The sequence below is a fragment of the Peromyscus eremicus genome, chromosome 6, assembly GCF_949786415.1.
Source record: "Peromyscus eremicus chromosome 6, PerEre_H2_v1, whole genome shotgun sequence".
NCBI classification, from domain to species: Eukaryota; Metazoa; Chordata; class Mammalia; order Rodentia; family Cricetidae; genus Peromyscus; species Peromyscus eremicus.
This window is the reverse complement of record NC_081421.1, coordinates 88,336,234-88,361,775: the sequence shown is the minus strand read 5'-3', so window position 1 is coordinate 88,361,775 and position 25,542 is coordinate 88,336,234. Positions and strand designations below refer to the sequence as shown.

Below are 25,542 nucleotides of genomic sequence, written 5' to 3'. Positions count from 1 at the left end.
GGGCTGGCCTGTGCTTTCAGGACACCCTCCCCCCCCAACCACACCCCCTTGTCCTTGCTTCCTTCCTCTTGAAGTCTGCTAAGCTGCAGGGAAAGAAGCTCGCCTCTCCCCGTTCCTCTGCAGCTGAGGTCTGGAGGTTTTCGAACCAAACTTGTGTCTCCAGTTTTGCGGGTACCCACAGCTCTTGTCTGCACCCGCCCGCACGCAACCAGGGGGTGAGGGAACAGAGAAGATGTTCTGCCCCCTACTGGGTCCTGGTCTAGCTTCTTGGCAAGTTATGCTTTGGGGGCTGTGTTGCTTCCTGGAAGGTCCTGTTTCTACAAGAACCCCACGTGTTAAAAGGTCTTTAAATAATGTCTAGCAGTTATTGATCCTTCATGAATGATCGGCACTCCCAGCCCCACGTCTCTGCTTCTCATGTATTTTTGTCTTTTAAACTTGTCTTTCAGATCGATTATATTTTGCTACTTTAAGGAATAGACCAAAAAGCACAATAAATACCCACTATTTCTCCATCGACGAGGAGCTGGTCTATGAAAAGTAAGTTTCCCTCTTTTTTTTTTTTTAATTCCCACACTCCTCTGAACTGTTTAGCTTGCTGGTTCTTTGATAGGCAGGTTTATTTACTTTCTCCCAAGGGTTCAGGAGGCATTACTAGCTTTTTTTTTTTTTAAGGCCCATAGGCTTGGGGAGGTGTGCAGACAAAATTGGCATAGTTTGGACCTGTCAACATTGCAGTCCTTTTAGAATTTCATGGATATTAGTTCTTCCTACTCCCACAGTCATTGTGGATTCCTCACACTCCCTAGAGTGGGACCAGGCAGTCATACACTCTGTCATCGGCAGACCTGTAACTGGCTTGTGAATCAGTCACTAGGTATTTATGGAGCACCCACAGGATACAGGGCAGTGTGTGTACTACAGGTGCTTAAGCTCCGAAGTGCACAAGGCTTCTGTTGTATGGAAGGACGTTTTTGTTTGGGCAGCCTGTTTTCAGAAAGTGGAACACAGGGCTGAACGGAGCTGTATCCAAGTTGCATCTCTGAGGAAGATTTCCAGTGTGATTGAGTTATTTTAGTTAGGTGCCCTGAACTTGATGCTATTTTTTTTTTTAACCTTTGAGTAGTAGAGGACTGCCTAAATAACTCTATAACTCTCTCTCTCTCTCTCTCTCTCTCTCTCTCTCTCTCTCTCTATATATATATATATATATATATATATATATATATATATATTGTTCCTCTGGACTAAGACCTGAGAGTGAAAAATCAGAACCAGGAACTGAGTTCTGTGACCGCCCATAGATATAAAGGAAAAGGCTATTTGGATATTGTAAGCACAGTAAAACATTAATTGGAGAGATGATTTCCATTCGATGAAAGCAGTAGATAGCAAGGAGTAGAAAGGCAGGATTGGTTTATGTTCTTTTACTGAAAGAGCTGGTATTTGAGACCAGCCTCATCTACCCTGGTTTAGACATTTAATTTGACTTTGTTGCCGTCATAATCAAGTGGGCAGTCAAATGAGCGTAGTTCAATGAACTGTACAGAGCTCTCTAGGACTGGTCCTGTTAGAGAGAATGTTGGCAATTCTGCTTCAGGATTTAGGGGTGCCACTGGGCCTTGAAGAGGGAATTTTCTGGACTGTCAAAAACCTGTCTTGTAGCTGGGCAGTGGTGGCGCACGAGCCGGGCGGTGGTGGCGCACGCCTTTAATCCCAGCACTTGGGAGGCAGAGCCAGGCGGATCTCTGTGAGTTCGAGGCCAGCCTGGGCTACCAAGTGAGTTCCAGGAAAAGGTGCAAAGCTACACAGAGAAACCCTGTCTCGAAAAACCAAAAAAAAAAAAACAAAAAACAAAACAAAAAACAAACAAACAAAAAAACCTGTCTTGTCTGACAGAAAGTAATCCTTTATTGTTCCTTCCCCCGGGGGGTCTTGGAACTGTTATCTTCAGGACATTTCTCCCAGTGGTACTGGGAGGAGGGTGCCTCTTGAAGGGCAGAAGGCAGAGTAGGAATGAAAGAGCCTTTTGCTGCTGCTGTTCAGGATAGCCTAGAGCTGCCCCTGCAAAGAGGTCTGGATCCCTGATGTCCGATTACAGTCCAGCTCCTCAACAGAATAGAGTTGTCAGCAGCCTGTTCCCTGACCCTGGGCACCTGGATGATGTCACCACCATCAGTGTTTATTGAGTGGGCACTCTATTGTTGGGCACTGCCATGGCTTTCTTTTTGTCAGCTGAGGGCCTGAGGGTGCTAGGGACTGTGTCCGTGTGCTGTTATGGTCACTTCTGCAGTGACTGAAGTGCTAGGGTTTATTAATGTGCACATGAACAAGCTTCAGTTATTGAGATCTGAGTCACTTCCCTTGGGATTGCTAGGTGGTAGACTTCACAAAAGATTACAGTTAGTCAACTAAACACAGTGCGCGATGGCTTTTTAAAGATTCTAATAGTGAAAAGCTTTCTGTGATTTTAGTGTTTGTACTTTACGATACAAATTATATATATATATATATAATTTTTTTTTCCACCGTGTTCCTGGTGTCTTCCAAGGACAGACTTGCTTAGTGAGGCCATCTGGTTCACTTTGTTAGTCTGGATGTGAACTTGAAGCTACAGGAGGCTGAGCATGGTGGCACACCCCTTTAATTCTAGCACATGGGGAGCTAAGGTGGATCTCTGTGAGTTTGAGGGCAGCCTGGTCTACACAGAGAGTTCCAGACCAGTTAGAGCTACATAGTGAAATCCTTTCTCAAGGGGGGGGGGGAAAGCTAGGTGTGGTGGCTTATACATGTAAATCACTTGAGGGACTGAGGCAGGAGGATTGCTTAGAGTTGGAGGTGAGTCCGAGTTATATAGTGACTTCCAAGCCAGCTTGGGCTATAGAGTGAGACAAGAAATGATACTCAACTTGGACATGGCATGTACTTCCCTTAGTGTGGTGTGCCATACCATGCCACGGTAGTGATTATGGTCCTTACTGCCTGCACACATCCATCTTTTCGCTATCCCAGCATATCACGCTGTCCTTGATGGTCCAGAGAGTGACATGACGAACATAGATGTTTCTCTCACGGTTTCAAGGCGCTCCACATCTGTGAGGTGGATGACTAAGAGGACTGCAGTGAAAGGGAACAAAGCTACCTACCATGGGAGAAACCTCACCTCTGTACTAGGAAGTACTTGCGGAAGGTGGAGACATGTCCAGAGGACATGTTCATAAAAGGCTCTGGGGGATGTTAAGATTGGCCTGAAGGATGGACGGGTTTTCTTTTTGGATATGGGTGTGAGAGGCAAGAAAAGTGAGGAACAGGAGGGAGATGCAGGAAGCGTGTTCAGGGCATAGTAAGTCCTTCCCTTTGCCTGGTGTAGATACAGGTCGAATGGGGGAGGTGTGGAATATGACACCGAGAGGTCAGTTGGGGACAGACTGAATGCCAGGGTGAGGAACCCGCAATCACCCTGGCCTGCCTTGAGACTCTTAGAGGGGCTTTGGGACATGGCATGGCTGGATGCACGCTGATTGCAAACAACGGCAGACATTGACAGAGCATCACCCTCTGGGCCAGATGCTTTTCTAGGTGTTCTGTGACTATAAAATTCACATGTCCCCGCAATTCTGCCATCCTTTGACACAATGATGCCTAAAGGGACAGTGAGGTTGGGTACTGTGGCCAGTGCCAATGAAATAAGTGGTAGAGCTGGAGTTTGAAAACAGACCATCTAGTTCCAGAGCATATACACCCTCCATCCAAAAAATAACGTGGTAGCATCATTTAAGGCCCATTGGAGAGGGTCTAAGAAACCACACAGAGAAACTTTGGGATGTTCAGGAGGAAAGAATCAGCGCTTGAATTGAGATGGTGTTGATGGTGATGGAAAGGCGGGACATGCATCTGTGTGTGGGTGGTGGATGAGGATGTTGAGAAAAAGGAATGGAGCGCTTTTCAGGACAGTTCCTTCACAGTGGGCCCGAGGGCATCCTGAACTGAAACAGGGACCTGGGGCAGCCATCGGCTCTGGTGGTAAGGTCAGGTCTTCTGTCTCGGTCAGAATGAATTTGAGAAACGTAAGGAATAGTCATATCATTCGGAGAGGGCATACCTTAATTAATTGATTATTTCCTTTTCCAAGACAGGGTTTCTCTGTGTAATGGCCTTGCCTGTCCTGGAGCTCATTTTGTAAGTTACTAATTCGGACTCGCCTTAGTGTTCTAGGCTGGCCTTAAGTTCACAGAGACTCGCCTGCCTCTGCCTCCTGAGTGTTGGGATTAAAAGTTCGAGGCTGAGTGTACGCCTTTGAAATACTTAAAGTTGGGAGTTTCCCAAGGAGACCATGCAGTTTAAGGAATGGAGCTGTTTCTGAGGAGGAAGAGGTCAAGGTTTTTGAGGATGAAGGGAGTAGAGGAAGAAGCTATAAACAACTAGCCAGTCAAGAGGCAAAAGACTGGAGGGAGGAGAGGGGAGAGGCCTAGTGGGTGTGGAGTGTGTCTCTTGGCCTTCACTGCTTGGAGAGGTAGGATGAGATGGCCTGCAGAGTCCATGGGACCCAGGGTAGTAACCTGGATTCTCTCTGTGGAGCATGTCCTGAGGGCAGACACCCTAATGTGCATGTCTTCAAAGATGGAAGTGTGTTTATATACATCAACACACGGGGCCTCATCTAGCCTGGTAGCTATAATTATTTGCTGAGTGTCCCAATGAAATGTCACCTGTCTAAGTGAATTATCACCCCAGAAACTATTAACTGGGCTCTTTAAATATGAGAGTATGTTTAGTCTGGATACAGCTGTGTTTTGTGTAGAAGTTTGTTGAGTTATTAAAGAAAGATGGAATTCCATGATTGAAATATTGACCTTCTGAAAAGCCCGTGAACAAATTTAGCAAAAATGGTTTCAGGGGTTCAGGCAATGAAAATTTGAACTTGCTTTCTCTCTCTCTCTCTCTCTCTCTCTCTCTCTCTCTCTCTCTCTCTCTCTCTCTCTCTCATCTCACTATGGATTCCTAGCTGGCCTGCAACTTGATATGTAGGCAGACTGGCCTCAAACTCACAGAAATCTGCCTGCTCCTGTGTCTGTCTCTTGAGTACTGGGATTAAAGGCGTGCACTACCATGTCTGGATTCTACTTGGTTCTTAACAGGCTATCTTGTTCCATGAAGGTCTGACACATATTAATGAAACATGGATGATAAGAAATCATGTTTTGTCCTTGGGTTCTGCGTGTTTTCCTAGGCCAGAGTTAAAACAAGAGTATAGGCTAAAAATACTAGTGATTCAAAAAGTAATTCCAGAACTAGAGCCCTTCAAAGGTTTATCTCTGTTGGACTGAAATATCCAAAGCATACTCCTCTCCAGAACAGCTATTTCTTTGGTGTTGGAGATGGACCTTGTCCTCCAAATAGAAGCTAACTTTTAGTAACATGAGTCATGGTTTTTGGCTCAAAAGTTAGCAAAATCAAATGTGTTAATTGTCAGAACGCTTTGTACTCCTAATGATGATCTTGGGTGAGAGGTTGGATGCTAACGATGTGGAAAGCCAGTTTGCTGAGAAGGAAAATGTGTAGTATTTCTGCTTTCAATCATATACTTTTCTATTTTTTTCTGTCCTTGGGTTGGTTTTTTGGAAGAAAGGTACTAAAATTTCATGACAGAGTACTAAATAAAGATGCCAAGACTGAATGGAGTTTCTTTGGTGAATCCAAGAAATGCCACCATGGGTTTACATTTGTTAAGAGTGGCATGTACAAGGCCCTGGGTTCTATCCCCAGTACAGGAATAGAAGATTAAAGAATGAACAGTCTCAGTTAGATGTGGAGGTCCCTACTTGGGAAGCTGAGACAGGTAGATCCTTGAGTTCAAGGCCAGATTGGCCTACATAGTGAGATCCTGCCTTAAAAAAACAAAACAAGGCCGGGCGGTGGTGGCGCACGCCTTTAATCCCAGCACTCGGGAGGCAGAGCCAGGTGGATCTCTGTGAGTTCGATGCCAGCCTGGATTACCAAGTGAGTTCCAGGAAAGGCGCAAAGCTACACAGAGAAAACCTGTCTCAAAAAAAAAAAAAAAAAACCACCAAAAAACCCCCCCAAAAAACAAAAAACAAACAAAACAAAACAAAACAAGGGCTGGAGATGTAGTTCAGCTTATAGAGTGCTTGCCTGGGTACTGAGTTCAATTCCTGGCGTTACATAAACCTGGCATGGTGACACAGGCCTGTAATCTCAGCACTAGATAGTGGAGGCAGGAGGAGGGTCAGGAGTTTCAAGGTCAGCCTGGGATGCATGAGACCCTGTCTCAAAACACCAACTAACCAACCAACCAACCAACCAACCAACCAACCAACCAACCAACCAACCAAAACACTCTCAGTATGGTTCAGACCTTCTTGTTTCAAAACAGAATATCTTTGATTTAGTGCTGGACAATTTCATACGTGTAAACAGTGGGTCTTGATCATCTGTACTCTAAGTCCCCTCTCCCACTCTTCCCAGGAACCCCCAGATCCTCTCTTTCTCTTCAGTTACTCCCAACATATCTCACTGTTGTATCTTCTGTCTTTCTCTCTGTCTCTCTGTCTGTCTGTCTGTCTGTCTCTCTCTTTCTCTCCCTCTCCCACTAAGCCCAATTATTGCTTCCTGTTGGAAGACTGATCTTGTTGACTTGACCTTGTGTAGCTGATCATGACTGCCGTGACATTGTGGGTGCAACATCCAATCCGTGTTCCAAAGACAGCATTTCACTCCTCCCCATCCCCCAGCTCTTACGTCCAATTCTTCCCGCCCCTCCTCCATGATGTTCCCAGAGCCTTGGGTTAGGGATTGATATCATTGTCCAGCTAGGGCTGAGTACTCCGTAGGCACTTATTCTTAGTACTTGGCATAGTTACAAGTCTCTGCACTAACTACTGACCACTAAAGAGAGGAGCTTCTCCACCAAGGTTGAAGCAGCACTAATCTATGGGGATAAGCATAGACATTTAGAAAGCAGTCTGACAGCATCTTGGTTAGCAAAGCAGCAGCCACAATAGGTTCTTCTCTAGGGTATGTGACCTCCAGAGTCCTGATTTACAATACCAGGCCTGAATGCCTTCCTGTGGAGCAGGCCTCAAAACTAATCCAAATGCAGTTGGTCTCCACATAACCTTCACGCCACTATTGCACTGGTAGGCACATCCTGCCTGGCAGACTTGCGTTTTCCATCTTCTGTACTGAACACATAAGTTGTAAGTGTTTACTTGAGTGTGTATACACCTATGCACTCGATTGTTGCTCTGTAGCATGCATTATGAGGCGGTGCACTTAGTGACAGACATTTGCCGTCACTTCTTCTTCCCCTTCTTCTTTTCCTCTTCCTCTTCCTCCTCCAGTGCTGGTGAATCAAACCCAGGATCTCATGCAGGGTAGACCAGTGCTCCAACACTGAGCTCTAACAGGAGGCTACACTCAGTCCTCACAGCTAGTTCCACGGTTTTCTTTTTGGTTTTCTGAGACAGTGTCTCACTTTGTAGCTCAGGCTGGCCTTCAGCTCGCTATGTAGCCGAGGCTAGTCTTGCGTTCTTGATAATCCTCTTGTCTGAGCCTCTTAGGTGTAGAGATGACAGGTTTAAGCCTCTCTGCTCAACTCCGCACAGTCTAGTCTTAATTATGTGACCCACCACCACCAAACTTTGCTTTCGTATTTGTTTAAATACTTTCTGTTTTGACCTCTTAGGCTCTGGCAGTGTAAGGTTGGACCTTAATCTCCGTAGTGATAAATTGTTACTCAGTTGTTTTCTCAGCTTGCTTGAGATAACCCTGGCGAAAACACACACTTGGACAGAAGTGCTAAGGAGTCTTCTTACAGGGGTTGCTTCTATCAGGCAGCATGAGAGAGTGATCCAGGTGGGCTGTTGGAGATGGTGCTCTGTGCCAGGCCACCCCAGGGCGGTTTCATTATTTTGTTTGAAGTAGACTCCTAAGACATCAGATGTTCTCATTTGTAAGTTCATAAACACGTTCCCAAGCCCCACAGTAAATGACTTACTTAGCCACAGCTCAAAACAATTTTGTGCTTAAAAAAAAAAAAAAAAGGACTGAACACATGTTTTGTTGTTTTTTTTTTTAATGGAGTGTAAAGCAGCACAACTTGAAATTTGTAAGTGGCTGGAAATTGCTATGCAAGAAAAGAACATGTAGATGGAGTGAGAATTGGTTGCAGGGCACTGTGCTAATGCATCGGATAAACACAGGTAAAAGGGGAAGTGGAAACAGAATGGAGGTCAGCGCATGAAGCTGCAGTCTTCTGTGTTAGGAGTGAAGAAAACAAGAACTCGTTACTGCCCTGGTTATTGAAAGACTTCTTCATAGAGTGATGTTTGATGTGTAATGAGCACAGGGCATTTTATGATGTCTGAGGACCAGTACTACCAGTTCTAGGTCACTGTCACATCTCTAGACCTAACACTGTGCTTGGCGTAAGAATGGTGCCCCAGACATTCAAGTTGAATGAATGAGTGAGTGAGGAGGTCAGGCAGGCAGGCAGGCAGGGAGGGAGGGAGGGAGGGAGAGATGGAGGGAGATTTCAGGCAGAGTCATAAAAGGTGTGTTGAGGAAGAGGAAGAGTCTGTTTGGAAGGGACAGTTGAATGGAAAGCAGTCCCAAGTGAGGATGGGCTGGACTGTGGGATGCTGTGTCTCAGCCCACGGGGCTTCTGGATGAACGGAAAGGAACTGACCAGAGCTCGGAGCACAAGTGGTTCCGTACTTTAGAGGAGGAGTGTTTGAGACACAAGTTTCTTTAGCTTGGACGACTGAGAGAAAATGACAGGTTAGGTAGGTTTCTGTGTTTGAGTTTGAAGGAGGAGCGACCTGCTGGTGGCTGTGGTTCTCCTTTGTGTTGTTAGTGGGAACTGGACGTGAAAAGGGTTCTTTGTGATGCAGTCTTTGCCTTCTGTGGCCTTCAAGCCGAAAATAGGCAATCCCTGGCCTGGACACGTGCCAGTTACTGGTTTAAAGTCTGGAGAGTTGTGTGGGACAGCTGATCTCAAAGTCTCTGGAATTATGCTTTGAGCTGGACTTTCTACACTTAATTATGGAATTTATTGTTTAGTTTTTTTTAGGCTCTAATTTCAATGTAATGAAAAAAGTGTTTTTTGTTTTTTTTTTTTTTTAAATCAACCCAATACTTCCAGGACCACCAAAGAAATATATATTGGGTGGGGCCATTTAAGTTCTGTTATTCTTGTTGAAACGTGTTTAATCCTTGACAACCTAGATAAATGACATCTGATAAATGAACACAACTATTTGTGGTTGATGATGAAGTCCTCCATAAGAAATGCTTGTAATCCTAGTGAGTCTGAGACAGGAGGATTCCTGTGTGTTTGAGGCCAGCCTGGGCTACAGAGTTAGAGCTTGTCTCAAACAAACAAACAAACAAACAAACAAATGTTAGTATTGAACTGTAGTTTTAAATTTTTTTATTACTCTGTGTGTGTGTGTGTGTGTGTGTGTGTGTGTGTGTGATATGTGTGTGTGGGTGTACACATACCATGGTGTAAACACAAAGACCAGAGGACAGCTTTGTCCAGTCAGCTCTTCTTCCCACCTTTACGTGGGTCCCAGGGATTGAACTCTGGTTGTCAAGCTTTCTGTGGAAAGCGCCTTTACCTGATGAACTATCTCCTCAGCCCCTGAACTACAGCTGTAAAGTGAAGCCTTTCTGTTATTAATCAAGTTAGTGTTTTCGTTTTCAACATGTTCATAACTTGCTGACGAACGGAAGGATTTGCTAGTTTGGCCATCTTTTGTTATAAAATATAATTTTCTTCTGAGATCTAGAAAAGGTGCTTTATTTCAAATTGGTCTCCATCAATCTATGGAAGTAGAACATTCATCTACTTTCATCTGAGAAGTTGACGTTTCACTAAGTTACCTGATACAAAGAACTGGAAAGTTCCATATGTGTATTTTGGAAGAGCTGGAGGAGACCAACTCATGGCTTCACCCAAGCTAGGCAAGTGCTCCATTGCCAAATTAAGCCTACAAAAACCTTATCTGAAGTACCATGTAGCCTTAGACTTCCCTAAAATGAACCTATGTTTCTGTCTTAATGAATGGACCGATTGTTTTCTGTAGTATTCAGACTCCATAATTATGAATACGTTGACTAAACAGTTCATTGCTTCAGGTTTAAGGCTCTCTAAAGATTAAAGGGCCTGGGCAGGTGAGGTAGCTCAGAGGGTAAAGCAGGGTGAGCTAAGTTCTGCCTCCAGGACTCACATGAAGAGAATGCTCACGAGTTCTCCTCTTATCTCTGTACACATGTGGCATGCACTTGCACATGGACAGAGAGGCAGACAGACAGGTAGACAGGAAAGGCAGACAGAAACACACACACACCTGCACTTTTCTGGTATATCAAATAGCTCCTGTTAGCTCACATTTTGTTTTCTTTTGGTGTTATTTGGTTAATTTTTTATTGATAACGTCTATAAATGGAGTTTTTCTTTCCCTCCCTCCCTCCCTCCTTCCCTCCCTCCCTCCCTTACTCTATTCCTTCCTTCTCTCTTTTCTTTTCTGCCTTCCTTCTCTAGTCTCCTTTAGACAGGGTCTTGCTGCATAGCCCACGCTGCCCTGAGCTTGTGATGATCCTCCTGCGGCAGCCTCCCGCGCACCGCCGGGATGGCATGTGTGCGTCCTCACAGCTGGCCTGGAGCTGAGTACTTTACTAGCCCCTGCCTCTGGCGACCACTTGCTCCTTGATCTGCTGATGAGCCTAAACACGCAGTGGGAGTAGACACCAGATACCTTGTTTTCTGAATGTTGAGTTTGAAACAAGACTAGACTTTGTGTGAGACCGAGCCTCTTATAAACACGGCTAAAGGGCAAGCATGGTTCACGGCGAGCGTCAAACAGAAACAATCCCACTTTGGCTTTTTTTTTTTTTTTTTTTTTCTTTCTTGGGATTTGGGTTCACTTGGATTGCAGATTGGTGAGATTCCTGAGTTGGGAATCCAAGGATAACTGATTTCCATCTAACATTTATTTATTTGTGTGCATATAAGTGTGTTATAAGTGTGTTCATGGGTATGCAGATGCATATGTGTTTTATATGTGTACGTGTGTGTGTGTGTGTGTGTGTGTGTGTGTGTGTGTGTGTGTGATATGTTTGTGTGGTAGGCCTGGTGTGTTTGTGTGGTAGGCCTAGCTGAACATGAGGTCTCTTCCTCAGTTGCTCCCAGTTTTAGTTTTTGAGACAGGGTCTCTCACTGTTTTGGCCAGCCTGCCTGGCTAGCAAGCTCCAGGGTTGTTTTTTTTTTTTTTTTTTTAAATCGATCTGCCTCCTCAGTGCTGGGGTTACAGGTGCACGTGTCCATACTCAATACTTGGCTTCTACACAGATGTTGGGGAGCCAAACTCACGTCCTGATGTTCCCACAGCAGACACTGAACTGACCGAGCCACCTCCCTAGTGCCCGTAACTAATTTCTCAGTGGATACCTTTCTCTACCTTCAAAGGATAAAGAATCCATATAGGATCTACATTAGTTGTGGGAAGAAAAAGATTGGTTCTGAGCAGCAGAATAGATCTGAGAATATTAAAAGGCACTTTATTTGCTAACTGTGAGATTAAAGGCAGGCTGAACGGTCTTTTTGGGGAGCTGTGCGAGGCGGCTCTGTAAAGCAGTGTCTTTTCAGAGACTGCCCACTCTTTTCCCAATGCCGACATGGGACTTGGTTCCACAGTGCTTATGTGACACATGCCTGCAGTTCTGGGAAACCCACAGTAAATGCTCTGGGTGATTTAAGCTAGAAAAAAAATCTCTCAAATCGAATAAACATCAGTAATGAAGATGGGGTGTAGGAGAAGCTTGTGAGGTGCTCCAACTTTCCGCGTCCAAGAGGGTTGCTTGATCTCACCACTAACAGTTTCTGAATATGTCTATCTTTCAGGGTCAGTTTTGTATATTTAGCTAAAAAAAAAAAAGATTTATTTTTATGCATGTGAGTGTCTGTGTGTGTGCCATGTGAGTGCAGGCACCCTTGGGGGCCAGAAAAGAGCACCAGGCCTCTTGGAACTGGAATTACCGGCAGTTGTGGGTCACCCAACGTGGGTGCTGGGAGCGAATACAGGTCTTCTGGAATCTCAGTCAGTGCTCTTAACCACTGAGCCATCTCTCCAGCCCCTTAGCCTTGTTTTGTATCCATATAATAATAAAGTGTGATGGATCACCTCTCTGGTCATCCTTAGCCTGACACAGTTGAGAATGTTTGAATGAGGAGTGTTTTTCTTTTCTTTTCTCCCTTGTTTTTCAAATGAACCAACCATGTACCAACCCTTATTTATTTATTTATTCATCCCTGGATTGGTGCTAGTAATTGGCCTAGGAACTGACTTTTAGCTCAGCCTGTTTCATGGAGCTTGTCCTGCAGTGGGGTTTAGACAATGGACCTGTTAAATGTTGAAGAGTTAGACAGACCATTGTGAGCACTCTGAAGGAGGAGACTCCTAGAGCATTTTTCTCTTTTGACAGGGTTTGGTGTATCCCAGGCTAGCCTTGAATTTACCATGCAGCTGAACATGACCTGTTATTTAGCACGATGCCCCATTTTATGCAGTTCCGGGGATGGAACCCAGGGCTTTGTGCATGCCAGGCGAGCACCCTACCAAATGAGCTGCATCCTCAGCTCCCCCAAAGACTTTCAGTTCTGTGAAGGCATGCAACAGAGCCTGTGGGGTATGCGTGTTTGGAGAGCGACCAAAGAGGTGGGGAGAAAAGAATTCTTTGAGGAAGGATGACTGGACAGGGACCTAAGGCGTGAGTAGGTGTTAATCAGGAGTGGGTCGTTGCATACGCTGAAGGTCTGAAGCAGGGGCTCAAAACATCCCTTCTGGTTGGAACTCAGTGGTAGCAAGATGAGGGAATGTTGTAAAATAAGTCTCCACAGAGAGAAAACCTGGATCCTTGGAGGCAAGGTGGAGGGAGGGTGTTGGTTTTAATTCCCGGGGCTTAGAGAGGTAACGTGATCACTGCCACTGGTTTTAGGGTACCTTTCCCTTTTCAGAACCTGAGCTGCTTTTAGAAAGGTGAGAGTTAGCCTTTTATGGACGGTGGACCAGTCACCACTCTGTTTCTGCCAAAGCTCTGGGGAGTACTGTCCGCTTAGTCCTCTTGCTTCTTTGCTTCCAGTAGCTGCGGGTGGATAACAGGGTTAACTTACATGGTTTGAGAACGTTTCTGTGGGAGTGACTTTTATTCATAGCAGAGCATTCCTGGAGAAGCCCCCTCGTGCTTTCGTTAATTGGAGTCTTGAAGGGGCTTTGCCTTCACTGACTTGCTCCAGAGTGAAAGCACATGAAATTACAGAGCTTTAGGCTAGAAGGCTCCTTGATACTCTCTGGCCTTGCCTCTTGGCTTTAAGGCAGAGTGGTCACGTCACTTCTTTTGCGGAAGCAACAGCTGAGGGCTGACACAAGCCTGCCGTGCGCCTAGGGCTAAAGAAAGTGCTAAGGAGAGAAGGTTCCTCACGTTCTTGATGTGAGGCAGCTGGGGTTTCCTGAAGGGCTCTATCAAGGGACTGGAGTGAGAACAGATAATGAGACCAAGGCACCAGCCTAGGGATGCCCCGTGATCTAACCGGTACTGGAACCCTATGATACCAAGTGGCCTTTAGCTCTTTTTCAGGCTGTCCTGTCGTGTGCACAGGGAGCTTGCTCAGCGCTCAGCCACTGACATCTGTGACTGTGGCAGGTTGTGCTCTAAGGGCATGAGCAGACACTCTGACTAGGTGAGTGTTCGCCAAGTGATTAGGAGCTTCTGCAAATGGGATCACTATGAGTTTTCGTCATGATCGGAAACACCTTCGGGCTGGAGGGAAACAGCACCAGTAAGGCGCTCGTTAGCTGGTCGACCAGAGGCAGTCCTGGTTCATCTCAGCAAACTTGCGGACACGTGGACATCTGTGTAATCTGTGTGTTGGAAGGACAATGCTGGTTTAGTGTTATATGTATTTGCTGTAATACTGGTTTTTCTCAGTAGGTAGTGAATTACTCGTGGGTAGGGACTGGCGGGCAGTGGGCTTTCAGTAAACAACGAAGTGAGCAAATGAGCGGGCAGTCTCAATAGTACTCTTAAAACGTTAAAGATGGGCTGGGGAGATGACCAGTGGGTAAAGGCTTGTCTGATAACCTGAGTTTACATGGCCAGCACTCACGGAAGTGCCCAGTGTGTCTGTAATTCCAGCATGCCCCTATGGGGAGATGGTAGGCAGAGACAGGGTGCTCTGCAGACTTGGCTAGGTAGTCTGGTTCACACACCCATGAAGAGACTGTTTCAAACAAGGAGAGGTGAGAATCAGCACCCAAAGGTTAGCCTCTGATCTCCACATTCATCCGTGGCACACGTGGAGCCTCATGCAAGAACATGTACACACACACACACACACACACCACACAAATGAAAAGCAAAGAATTGGTATGCTTTATGCTCTTACAGTATTTTTCCATTCTGTTTTTTTTTTTTTTTTTAAAAACAATAGTCTTTTTGGTTTCATAAGTACTCTTTAATTAATTGATATGTTAACTTGTAGCATCTTGCTTAGAATGGGTGTCCATAAATTTTGTGGTGGGAATAGGCAGCGCTCACAGGATAGCATTTCTTTGTGCCGAGGGGTTGAACAGTTTCGCATGAAGCTTCTAAGGTGTAGAATCAACAGAGTGGTGCTCTGAGTGATAATCTCCCGAGGAACAGACTCCCGTAAATGACAGCTCACGAGAAAACCCAACGAGAATGATAAGCTACAGGTTTTGTAAATCTTGCGAGAAGAGCAGGACATGCTGGCCTGACCAGTGGCTTCTGGGTTCAGCTTCTGTTTCCTGTCACACTGTGGGCAGCTGGTGACCCTGGAAAATGTCTTCTCTGCTCCTGGGCTTCTCTTTCCTTGATCCTTTGATAGGGACACAGCCTTCCTCTCCATCCCTCCCCCACCCCCCAATCTGAGGACTTCACAGCTTCACTCAGTTCTCTGAATTTCTTTGCTGTCAATAAAGTAACTTGATTTTAGCTCTTTACACGTATTGAATAAAAAAAAACCTGTTGCCTAATGTTCATTTCTTAAGCTTCTTGAGATTTCATTTTAGTATTGACCTATAATTTGCCAACTTTGTTAGAGGAAATGAATGTGTTGGTGGGGAGATTGGTTTCTTTATTCATTCATTTGGAGAGGAAGGTGCTCTGATATGATAAAATTATCCATCTACCCGAATGAGGCTGGAATATTGCCCCCCTCCCCCAAGACAAAGATGGAGGAGGAGTCTTTGCTTGCCGTTGAGTTGAGATATTTTGCTGGGATTTGACAGAACAGAGAAGGCATTGGTGAGTGTTTGAACTACAAGTCCAGGAGACTACTCCACCTTCAGATTTTTTTCTTAAAAAAAAAAAATTAAAGAAGTGTGTGTGTGTGTGTTTCATGAGCTAATAAAGAGATGCTTTTCCAAGTTGCTTCCCTCCCTTATTTTTTGGAATAGTACCTCACTGAAAGCATTTTATCTATATCTATTTTTTTTGGGGTGCTAGCAATTCCTCAATTCGTGGTGGCCATTTTTGTTCCGATCTTATATTTTCGTATTGATTGTTATTGTCCATTATTGCTTCACACAGTCCAGTTCTGTAGCCTTTAGCCACATGTGGCTTTTGAGTATATTTTAATGGGAAATGTCTTCTTCAGTTTTCAGATGTGAAAACTGAAATTAAAGTTTGTCATTTTAAGTAGCCTACATCTATTTACCATGCTGGAAAGATGAGGTCCACATTTGATTTACTTGATTTTGTGTCATGGGAAGATACCCACTTATACCTTTCTAGAATTTGGTAAAATAGTTCTGTTCATTAACCATTCTGCTTCTAAAAGAGAATTTATGGAAGTGGACTTCATTGTGTAGCTTTGAGGGTGAGGACGAAGTTGATACTTAGTGGCTAGAATGAAGCTGGAATTCCATGACTTAGATTCTTTGTGCTTTTTTTAATTTAATTTTTTTGTTTGTTTTCATTTTCTTGTTTACGTGTGTGGGTGTTTCCTCTGCATGTGTCTGTGCACTGTGTGCACAAGGCACACAGAGGCCAGAAAAGGGCAGTGGACTTCCTGTGACTAAAACTTACAGAGGGTTGTGAGCCACCAAGTGGGTGCTGGGAATTGAACCCTGGTCTTCTGAAAGAGCAGCCAGTACCCTTAACCACTAAACAACCATCACCTCTCTAGCCCCAATTTGTGCTTTTCTGAAGCTTGTTCAGCATGAATTTCAAAAGCTGAGATAATGACCAACATTCCACATTTAATTTTTTTTTAAATTTTTTTAAAATTAATTTATTTATTATGTATACAGAAGAGGGCACCAGATCTCATTACAGATGGTTGTGAGCCACCATGTGGTTGCTGGGAATTGAACTCAGGACCTCTGGAAGTGCAGTCAGTGCTCTTAACCTCTGAGCCATCTCTCCAGCCCCCACATTTAATTTTGAATTATACAAGGGTCAATATGTATGTTCCAAAAAACCAGAACCCAAACCCAAAACAAAACTGCAAGGTATGTTTGTTAAAAAGTGCTGCTTCCAATGAACCCAAGAACAAGAAAATCTCTGCTGTAAAGACAGTGTTGCCCTAAACAATGCAGTTAGGTCCCTACGTATATGCGTTCTCATTTCCCCCCTGGTGCTGGGGGTGGAACCTTGTGCATGCTAAGTGTGTGCTGTGCCCTCGAGGTACACCTCCAGCCCTCATTTTAATGTTTTCAGTGGGTTTTTATTTGTATTTATAGCCTAGCACCACACTGGGAACTTTAGAACTAAATTAACACCACCTTGAAAACTTTAGAAATAAATAAGGAACTTTTACTTCAAATCATTAGAAGTTTCTTTTTCTGGGTCATTTTGTGTTATTATTTTTTTCATGAACCCTGTTGTAAAGGCAGCCAATTTTAGTTCTATATGTTCCACAACATTCCTACTTTGTTTAACATGGATAACACATATAATGTCAGTATTTTTTTTTTGTTGTTGTTTTGTTTTTCGAGACAGGGTTTCTCTGTGTAGCTTTGCACCTTTCCTGGAAGATCAGGCTGGCCTCGAACTCACAAAGATCTGCCTGCCTCTGTTTCCCGAGTGCTGGGATTAAAGGTGTGCGCCACCACCGCCTGGCCTTACCTAAGGCCAGTAGGTATTGGCAGACTTGTAGTTGGAGTGATGTATGTAATTTGGGTGGCAGAGAAGACTTACATGTCTTTCTCAGTAAGAGGGGGTTTCAAAGATGGGTTTCTGCAAACTTGGTGGTATTTAATACATTTGTGCTCTAGACTGAGTTGAATTTAGAGTACTAATGAGCATTTCTGCATGGTGACTCATTTTTAGTTGTATTGCATCTAGGATGTTCTTCCAAATCTGTGAAGTATAAATAGGTTCCTTGATGGGGAAGCTCATGTTGCAGTTGATTAGACAGACTCTTCATGTAAAATTCTCCATAATATGTGACGTTATGTGTATTTTGCTGAAAGAGTCATTGAAAAGGAAAGGTTTTGAGGACTTTGAGCAAAGCTTAGGTAGTGCCCCCTAGTGTGACTGCAAAGGCTTTGTGGAGGTTGCATTTGAAGGCCATCTTGAAGAAACTAAGGAAAGTGACCAGAGGAGAGGGTATTATCTGTAAGAGGACTATTGTGAGTGGAGGGTGGCATTAGGGATGGTGAACGTTTGGAGGTAAGAGGTGGATGTGTCATGTGGAATGAAGGTCCTGAGAGGGACCTGTTAGGAGACGGGATCAGCCTGGAAGCTAGGAGCATGGCGTGTTAAGCTTTGGCTCCTGGATGGTGGAGTCATCCTTCAGTAGTGAGGAGCCACTCAGCAATTTTGAGTAATAGGAAATGAAAGAAGGGAGATTGAATTGTATGATGAAATGCGCCATCATTGGGAAGGAGACTGAGAATTCCAACAGAGCATGACTAAGCTGAAGGGGAGCTGGGCTTCTGATGTGTCACTGGGGACAGAAAGGGAAGGGGTATAGGAGAGTGGTAGCGCATTTGATGTAATAATGTTTTTGCTGTAACGTGTTTGAGCGGTTTCATGCTTCTGTGATTCAGAAAAGCTCAGGGCTATTTTGAAGGAAAGATGTGTGTAGGCACACTGAGTTTGAGGTGTTGGAAAGCCTGTAGACAGTGGGTCCAGTAGGAATGTGAAGGTGAAGACCAGTCCTGGGTCAGAGGTAGACAAGAGTACTCTTTTCCATTAGGTCACCAATTAGACTCATGACAGTGAGAGATTTATGTTCAGGTTGATGACCGTATTCTGAAGGTGTAGGGGAGGGAAGGGGAGCCATTATGTCTTATAATACAGGACGTTTAAGAAGAATGAAGAGGGAAAAAGGACTACTGCAGTTAGATACATGAGAGTTGAGGGTGTTTGAGTGGAAGACATGAAATTAGAGGAATTCATGAGCTTTATGATGGAGTCAGGGAAGAAGTAAAAGCAGGAAAGAGTGGGTTCCACATGAGTTCATTCACATTCCTCTCTCCCTTGGCTGCCTTTCAACCCTTCCATCTAAATGGCACATGAAGGAGTTAAAAGGACTTAAGACTCAAAATTGCCCAACTAGTTCTCTGTTAAGAGATTGGTTAGAAGAACTGTAGGGTACGAGTAGGGTGGAACTCTGAGGTACCTGGATTGGCACGGACCAGACTACTTAGGGAATGAACCTATTCCTGAAGATAATTGAAATGTGATTACAAATTAGATGAAGTGAAAAGTGAGCATCTATGTTACTGAAAACTGTGCTTGTACTAAATGCTATTTTATATATGTATATATCTCAGTTTCTATGCAGATTTTGGACCTCTGAACTTGGCAATGGTGTACAGATACTGCTGTAAACTAAACAAGAAACTAAAAGTGAGTATTCTAGACCTGTTTGTGTTTTGGAATTAAAATGTTTAAACCAGGAAACCTGCCCAGTGGGATTGTTTTGCACACACACACATGATTTAATCAGGTGATTTAGATCTTTAGAAATTTGTGAGAGTTCACCTAGGAGTTGAAATCGATCCTCCTGATTATACCACAAAGGGCATGTTAACCTCTTTCTTTCTTCAGGACAGCCGCGACATGAGCTGAGTGAAGTCATTGCAGCCATGATCTAAGGAAGGGGCACAGCCTTTTAGGTCGTTCATGAGTTTCTGTCAGATTCCCTCATAGGATAATTTTTCCACAGCCTTCAGATGTGCTTGTCGATGCTATTATGGGGTGATGAAGGGTCTCATCAGGCACATAACCAGGTTTTGTTTGGTCAAGATGGAAAATTTTGCATATTGTTGAACGTCATCTCTGTAGAGTTAATAACCAAGTGAGACCCGTGAATCAGCAGTGATAGAATTAACCTGCTCTGACAGAATGTGGGCAGGCATTCAGTATTAGTCTGCAGTGTTTGTTTTACACGGGATCCTTCTCATTTTCTGTATGTATATATGGATTTTTGTTATGTAGACTTTTTTCCTTTTAAACTGAGTATATAAAAAAATTGACATTTACAGTATTAAGTTTACTACATGGAAACTAACCTTTATATTTTTCTTCCAATTTCTAAATGGACCTCTTGAATGTTTCAGTTTGAGAAACAGTATACCACGATATATGCTCCTAAGATAATCACAGACTTATAATGCTTAGTGTTTTGTTCTTTATGTTGGATAAAGTGTTTCTGTTCTACAGTACAGTGGCTTACACACACCTGCTCAGCGATTGCCTTTGGGTTTTTGGTTGAACTTAGATATAAATGTAGTCTGGCAGAGTATGCTTTATACATTTCCAGATTTTTGCCATTGATATCAATGTGGTGTCATACAATATGGTTATACAATGACATTTAGTTAATAATTACATAACAAAAAAGTTATCACACCCAACACACTTAGGAATTAAATCATGCAATATTACCTGACTTAAAAATGTATTGTATGTTCATTTAAGTAAACAAGAACCAAGGAGCTACTGTTTGTAGTTTAGAAAAGTAGATATTTTTATGATCATAGGGAGGTAAAAAATAACCTTTAAAGTGAACTTTCAATGACTGGAAGGGTCATTAGTCAATGCCTGACCCTCATGTTTTCCTCGGGAGGATCTGGGGGTTTCCTCTCCCTCCCTCTCTTCTCTCCTTCCCGTGCCATTTAGATGAAAGGGTTGAAAAGCAACCAAGGTAAAGAGAAACATGAATGAACTCGTGTGGAATCCACTCTTTCCTGCTTTTACTTCTTCCCTGACTCCATCATAAAGCTCATGAATTCTACTCTAATTCCACCTCTCTCTCTCTATCTCTGTCTCTCTGTCTCTCTCTCTCTCCATCTATCTGTCTCTCTCTGTCTCTCTCTGTTTCTCTCTCTGTCTCTCTGTCTCTCTCTGTCTCTCTCTCTGTCTCTCTGTCTCTCTCTCTGTCTCTGTCTCTCTCTTTGTCTCTCTGTCTCTGTCTCTCTGTCTCTGTCTCTCTCTCTGTCTCTCTGTCTCTGTCTCTGTCTCTCTCCATGCATATGTGTGTGGGGAGGGCGCTAGAGAAAGACGTGGAGTGTCTGGCTCTATCACTGTCCACCTCATTTCCTTGAGACAAAGTCTCTCACTGAACCTGGAGCTTACCATTTGGCTAGGCTGGGTAGGCCAAGTTTCTGGATCCACTTCTCTGTCCTCTAGGTCAGGGGTTGCCAGTCTGTGTGACCTCCCCATCCCCTGCTTTTACATGGGTACTATGGATCCAAACTCAGGTCCTTACATTAGTATAGGAAATGATCTTTCCCACTACGCTGTCTCCCAAGCCCCTATTTGCTAATTATGCTATCATGTAGCTGGCATGAACCATGCTCAAGTGACCATGGGACCTAAACTGTCTGGAGGTACCAAAGAGAAATAAATCATTATTAGGAAGATGAAGTCATGCATCTAACTCAAGAGTCTACTTACAGTGGTTGTAGAAGAGTGACTGGATTGGATTTTTTTTTTCTACCATATTCTATACCTAACAGTGAGTGTGTATAGAGACTTGTTTAAATTTTCTTTCATTTCCAAAACTTCCTTACATAATTATGAAAGTTTAATAAAGTTCTGACAGTCCCCTTGGTTCATTCCAATGATCAGGAATCAGCTATAGATGCCTGGAATAACATTTTTTAGCTTTAATTAATGGCTAATCTGTAGCTTTCTGAAGGATTGACTTTTCAAAACTCAAATGTTAATTAAGTGAACCATACCAAATAGAATATCTCATCAGGAGAAAAAAATTTATGTTAACAATCTAAAGCCAGAACTGTAGAATCTGTTTCTTATTTATAACGTAAGAATTCTAGCCAGGCATGGTGGTGCACGCCTTTAATCCCAGCACTCAGGAGGCAGAGGCAGGTGGATATCTGTGAGTTTGAGGGCTGGTCTCCACAGTCAGTTCCAGGGCAGCTAGAGCTACATAACAGCTTTTAAAAAAAATAATGTCTTAAAAAAAAAAAGAATTCCAGAGCTTCGTGGGAATAGTAGTTAGGATGGTCTCAGAAGGTTTATGTGAGAGAGCTTTGCAAATTTCAAAATTAAGCTGCTATGCCAAATCACGTTCCTAATGTCACATCTGTAAGTTCAGGTAGGAAGTCTAATAGTTCTTCTGGGAAGTTTTGAATACCTTCTTCACCCTTAGTGCTGTCGTTCCCCTACGGGGAAGCTGGTCAACACACTCTTAGGAATCTAAGTGACAGCTGTTGAGACACAGTTCAATCACAGGGAGAGATGGGAACCTAAGAGAGATGTGTGACCTGTGTCACAGGTGAAGTCGAGCGGGTGTCATTGTTCACACGCTTATCTTTGCCTGGGGCGGGGGTAATCTGGGCCTTGGGTTTAGAATCCTTCCTTGCTCACTCTCCCAGGTCTCTGGGGCCTTCTTTCCTGTCCAGTGGCTGTGCCTGCCACCCTGGCTATGTTATCATTTCCAGGAGCTTAGACCCCATGCTCTCCTATTTGGAATATACTCTTCCTGTTACACACGCCTCACAGTAACAGTCTCTGTCACTCTGCCAACAGCATCTTTACACTGGCCATCTCCCCGTCCTCCCAGAGCATCCATATCTGGCTGATGCGTCTGTTTCCTTGGCTATCCATGTTTCCTCATCTTGATTGGGGCCAGGATACCTTGCTACCCATACCTTTCAAAAGCCTTACCTTGCCAGCTCTGTCCTTGACATCTTCCTGTGGGTGATTTCATATACTGATTTACTGGGAATGGAAGTATCCTTGTCACCCTGAGCCTTGCACTTTACTCCACTCATGCATTCGATTCGTCACCATGGCCTGTCTGACTGAATGCCACATCCCCCTGGCTTAAATCCTTGGTGTGTGTGTGTGTGTGTGTGTGTGTGTGTGTGTGTGTGTGTGTGAGAGAGAGAGAGAGAGAGAGAGAGAGAGAGAGAGAGAGAGAGAGAGAGAGGAGAGAGATGTTTGCAATAACGTGTGTGTGGAGGTCAGAGGACACCTTACAGGAGTCAGTTATGTACATTCTGGGGATCGAACTCAGGTTGTCAGGCTTAGTGGCAAGTACCTTTACCTGCTGAGCCATCTTCCTGTCCTCCTTTATAGCATTATTTTAATTAGTAACTTCCTGTTAGAATTCTTCTCTATGTGATTTCTCAATTTCTTTATTTTTTTAACATTCAAAATTTTATTAATTTTTTTTAAAACACTGTGATTTAGGCACATGTTATTTAATAGTCTGGAGATTTTTATTCCTTCAAGTTATGTTTTTATTTATTTTTTTCATTCCTAATTTCATGGCAAAAAATAGATAATTTTTGCCATGAATTCTATTCTAATTCCCAAGTTTCTCCTTTTCTTTTTGGTTTTTCAAGACAGGGTTTCTCTATGTTGCCCTGGTTTTCCTGGAACTGGCTTTGTAGACCAGCCTGACCTTGAACTCACAGAGATCCTCCTGCCTCTGCCTCTCTGAGTGCTGGGACTTAAGGTGTGTGCTGCCACACCCAGCTTGTTTCTCCTTTCTTAAATGCCATAGATGTTTTTTCAACTCAGTGCTTTGAGATAATGATTTATTCCAAATTTACTGATTTTTTTTAAATGTGTCCATGCACATTTGATTGCCAGTGACTTCAGTTGTAATTATGTTGGTCAGAATGGGGAATTATCCATGAAATATTTATTTAAAGTGTCCCAAACAAGAGGCATTATCCCCACCATCAACAAAAGCATTGCTTGTTGTATACTGTTTAACAAATTGTTACGAACATGTTATGCAACCATGGGTCCAAGGTTGCTGTTTCTGATCAATTCTTACCATGGAGAGGCAGCAAAGAGGAGAAACTTCCTGGCGGGAACAATTGAAAGACTATGGACTGTTCAGTGGAAAGTGTCATCAGTGATTGATGGGAGGGCAGGAATTGTCAACCTGGTATTGCAAGGGATCTGTAAATCACGAAATTACATGTACACTTTGGTGTGTACTTATATTTTTCTTCTGGGAAGACTTGCAGCTCCTTATTGATTCTCAGAGGGATCTTTTGTTTAGACAATGCCAAGAACACTGAACTACAATGTAAATGCTTCAAGGCTGTATTAGAAGGAGACAAAATTGGCAGTAATTAAAAACTAAACACTACTTTCTCCTAATTTAATCAGTTAAGAAAAATCAAAGCTAATTGAGAAGCCTGAAAATTTAATAGAAGCAATACAATGGCACAAGCCTTTCTTAACATAGTTGGTATGTTATTAATCATTGATTTTATTTTTCTCCAGAGAAACAGAAACTCTCAGCTTGGGTTAAAAAACTTGAAGAGAGGAGACGTTTTCTAGGGCATCAACTTAAAAAAAAAAAACAACAACACAGCTGCCGCTCTGAATCAACAAAACAGTTACAGTAATCTTGGACAATGTAGAAAGGACTCAAAGAATATTCTGAGACCTGTACAAAGCTCCCCCATTACCTCTCCAGGATGAAAGGGCAGGAAGAGCAGGCATCCTGGAAGAAAGGGTTGTGTTGAAGCACCGAGGGGGCCTGGCAGGGGGTGGGTTCTGGGAATGCCCTTGTTGCTGACTGAATCAGGGCAGTAATTCTATCCTGGAACCCAGGCAGCTGCCACGCTCTCCGGTGCTTGTCCACAAGAACTCTTTGATGTCATGATAGACACCCTCTTTTTATAAGCACAAAAGCATGTTGAGGTCTCCTCATGCAGTTCTCTTGTGTTTCAGGTTGATGGGCTTGGGGGAGAAGAAAAGAGAGCTACGTTCTGGAGCCAGTTCATGTAGTTTTAAGAGGTAGTAGGATGGTAACTCATGGGAACACGCACATTTGGAGCTCGTAAAGCAAGGCATGGATGTTTTGTATGCATTCAGAAACCCTCAGGCTGGAAGACCCTAAGAGAATTCTCAAGTGCCTTCAACTGTATGATCTGAATGATCAAACACACACATGCGCATGCACATACATATACCCCCATACCCTTTGGGGACAGGGTCTCATGTAACAGAGGCTGGCCTGGAGCGTACTGTACAGCTGAGGATGAGGATGGACTTGAACTCGTTATCCTCCTGCCCCTGCCTACTGAGAAATAATTTTATGAGTGATTTTTTTTTGACCAAATGTGCCATCTTTTAATGCAATCTACTGGGTTTGAAGCAAAAATAGACCATAAAGAAACACTAGTTTTCTTTTAAAATAAAAAATTCAACCTGTTTTTATCATAGTTCCAAGCAAAACATGGACCATATTTTATCTTGTGCAGCCAAAGAAAATGTTCAAGAATGTCCCTTTCCTGAGAAAGCTGGAGGTAAACACATAGAGTCCTGGCGGCTCCCTGGAAGATCTGCTCACTTTATTGCTTTGGTAGTGACCCCCGATGGCTGTCGAGGTGCTGATCGCCGTGGGCATTGCTGGGCTAACCTAGTCATCAGTAAGAGAATGATGCCTTGGCCATAGCCCTGTGCTTTGCTCTCCTTAGTCTGCCCACCATCACTGGCAACACATGCCTGCTTAGAGATGTGCATGGGCTGTATTTCTTATTAAGGAGTATATTAATCTGGCTGTATCTTCCTTTCCCTGGATTGATTCACATAGCTTAATTAGACATACTGTCCTAACCAAATGACTCAATTTTCCGTCTAGCATTTCGAGCAACTTTATCGAAAGGCCGCTTAAGAATCGGTGTTCTTTATGTGACCCATTCGCTCTGTTTCTGTTAGTTTTGCACCTGCCTGTATCACAGTCTGTGGTTGGATGCTTCAGTGGTTTGTGGTGTCCTGACCTAAGCTGAACAAGTGCATGATTGGTGTATGTCACTGTCACCTAAGGCTAGGCTGTGCTATTCTCTTGTTAGCATGGCTTCCTTTCCTTCTACCTCTGCGTGTCCATGGCTTGTTTGTCTTGTAGAGTTAAGTTACTCCTACACCTGAATGCAGCCCTTCACATAGCTTTTCATTCAAAGACAGAAGACGTGTATGTGGCATCCTCCCCTTGACCTTTGTATCAGTCTGTCACGGTGTCACTTTGCCTGCTTGACAAATGCCATT

General features: G+C 43.7%; 1 protein-coding gene across 3 annotated transcripts in view; it reads left to right on the top strand.

Annotated features, from left to right (window-relative positions):
• Cdc14a (cell division cycle 14A) overlaps positions 1-25,542 on the top strand; it is a 175,947-nt gene that overhangs the window by 7,696 nt on the left and 142,709 nt on the right. For all 3 annotated transcript variants that reach the window (XM_059266133.1, XM_059266134.1, XM_059266132.1), the window contains exons 2-3: positions 450-540; positions 18,828-18,903. In XM_059266133.1, coding sequence (XP_059122116.1) covers positions 450-540; positions 18,828-18,903 — 167 coding nt within the window. The remainder of the gene's footprint in view (positions 1-449; positions 541-18,827; positions 18,904-25,542) is intronic.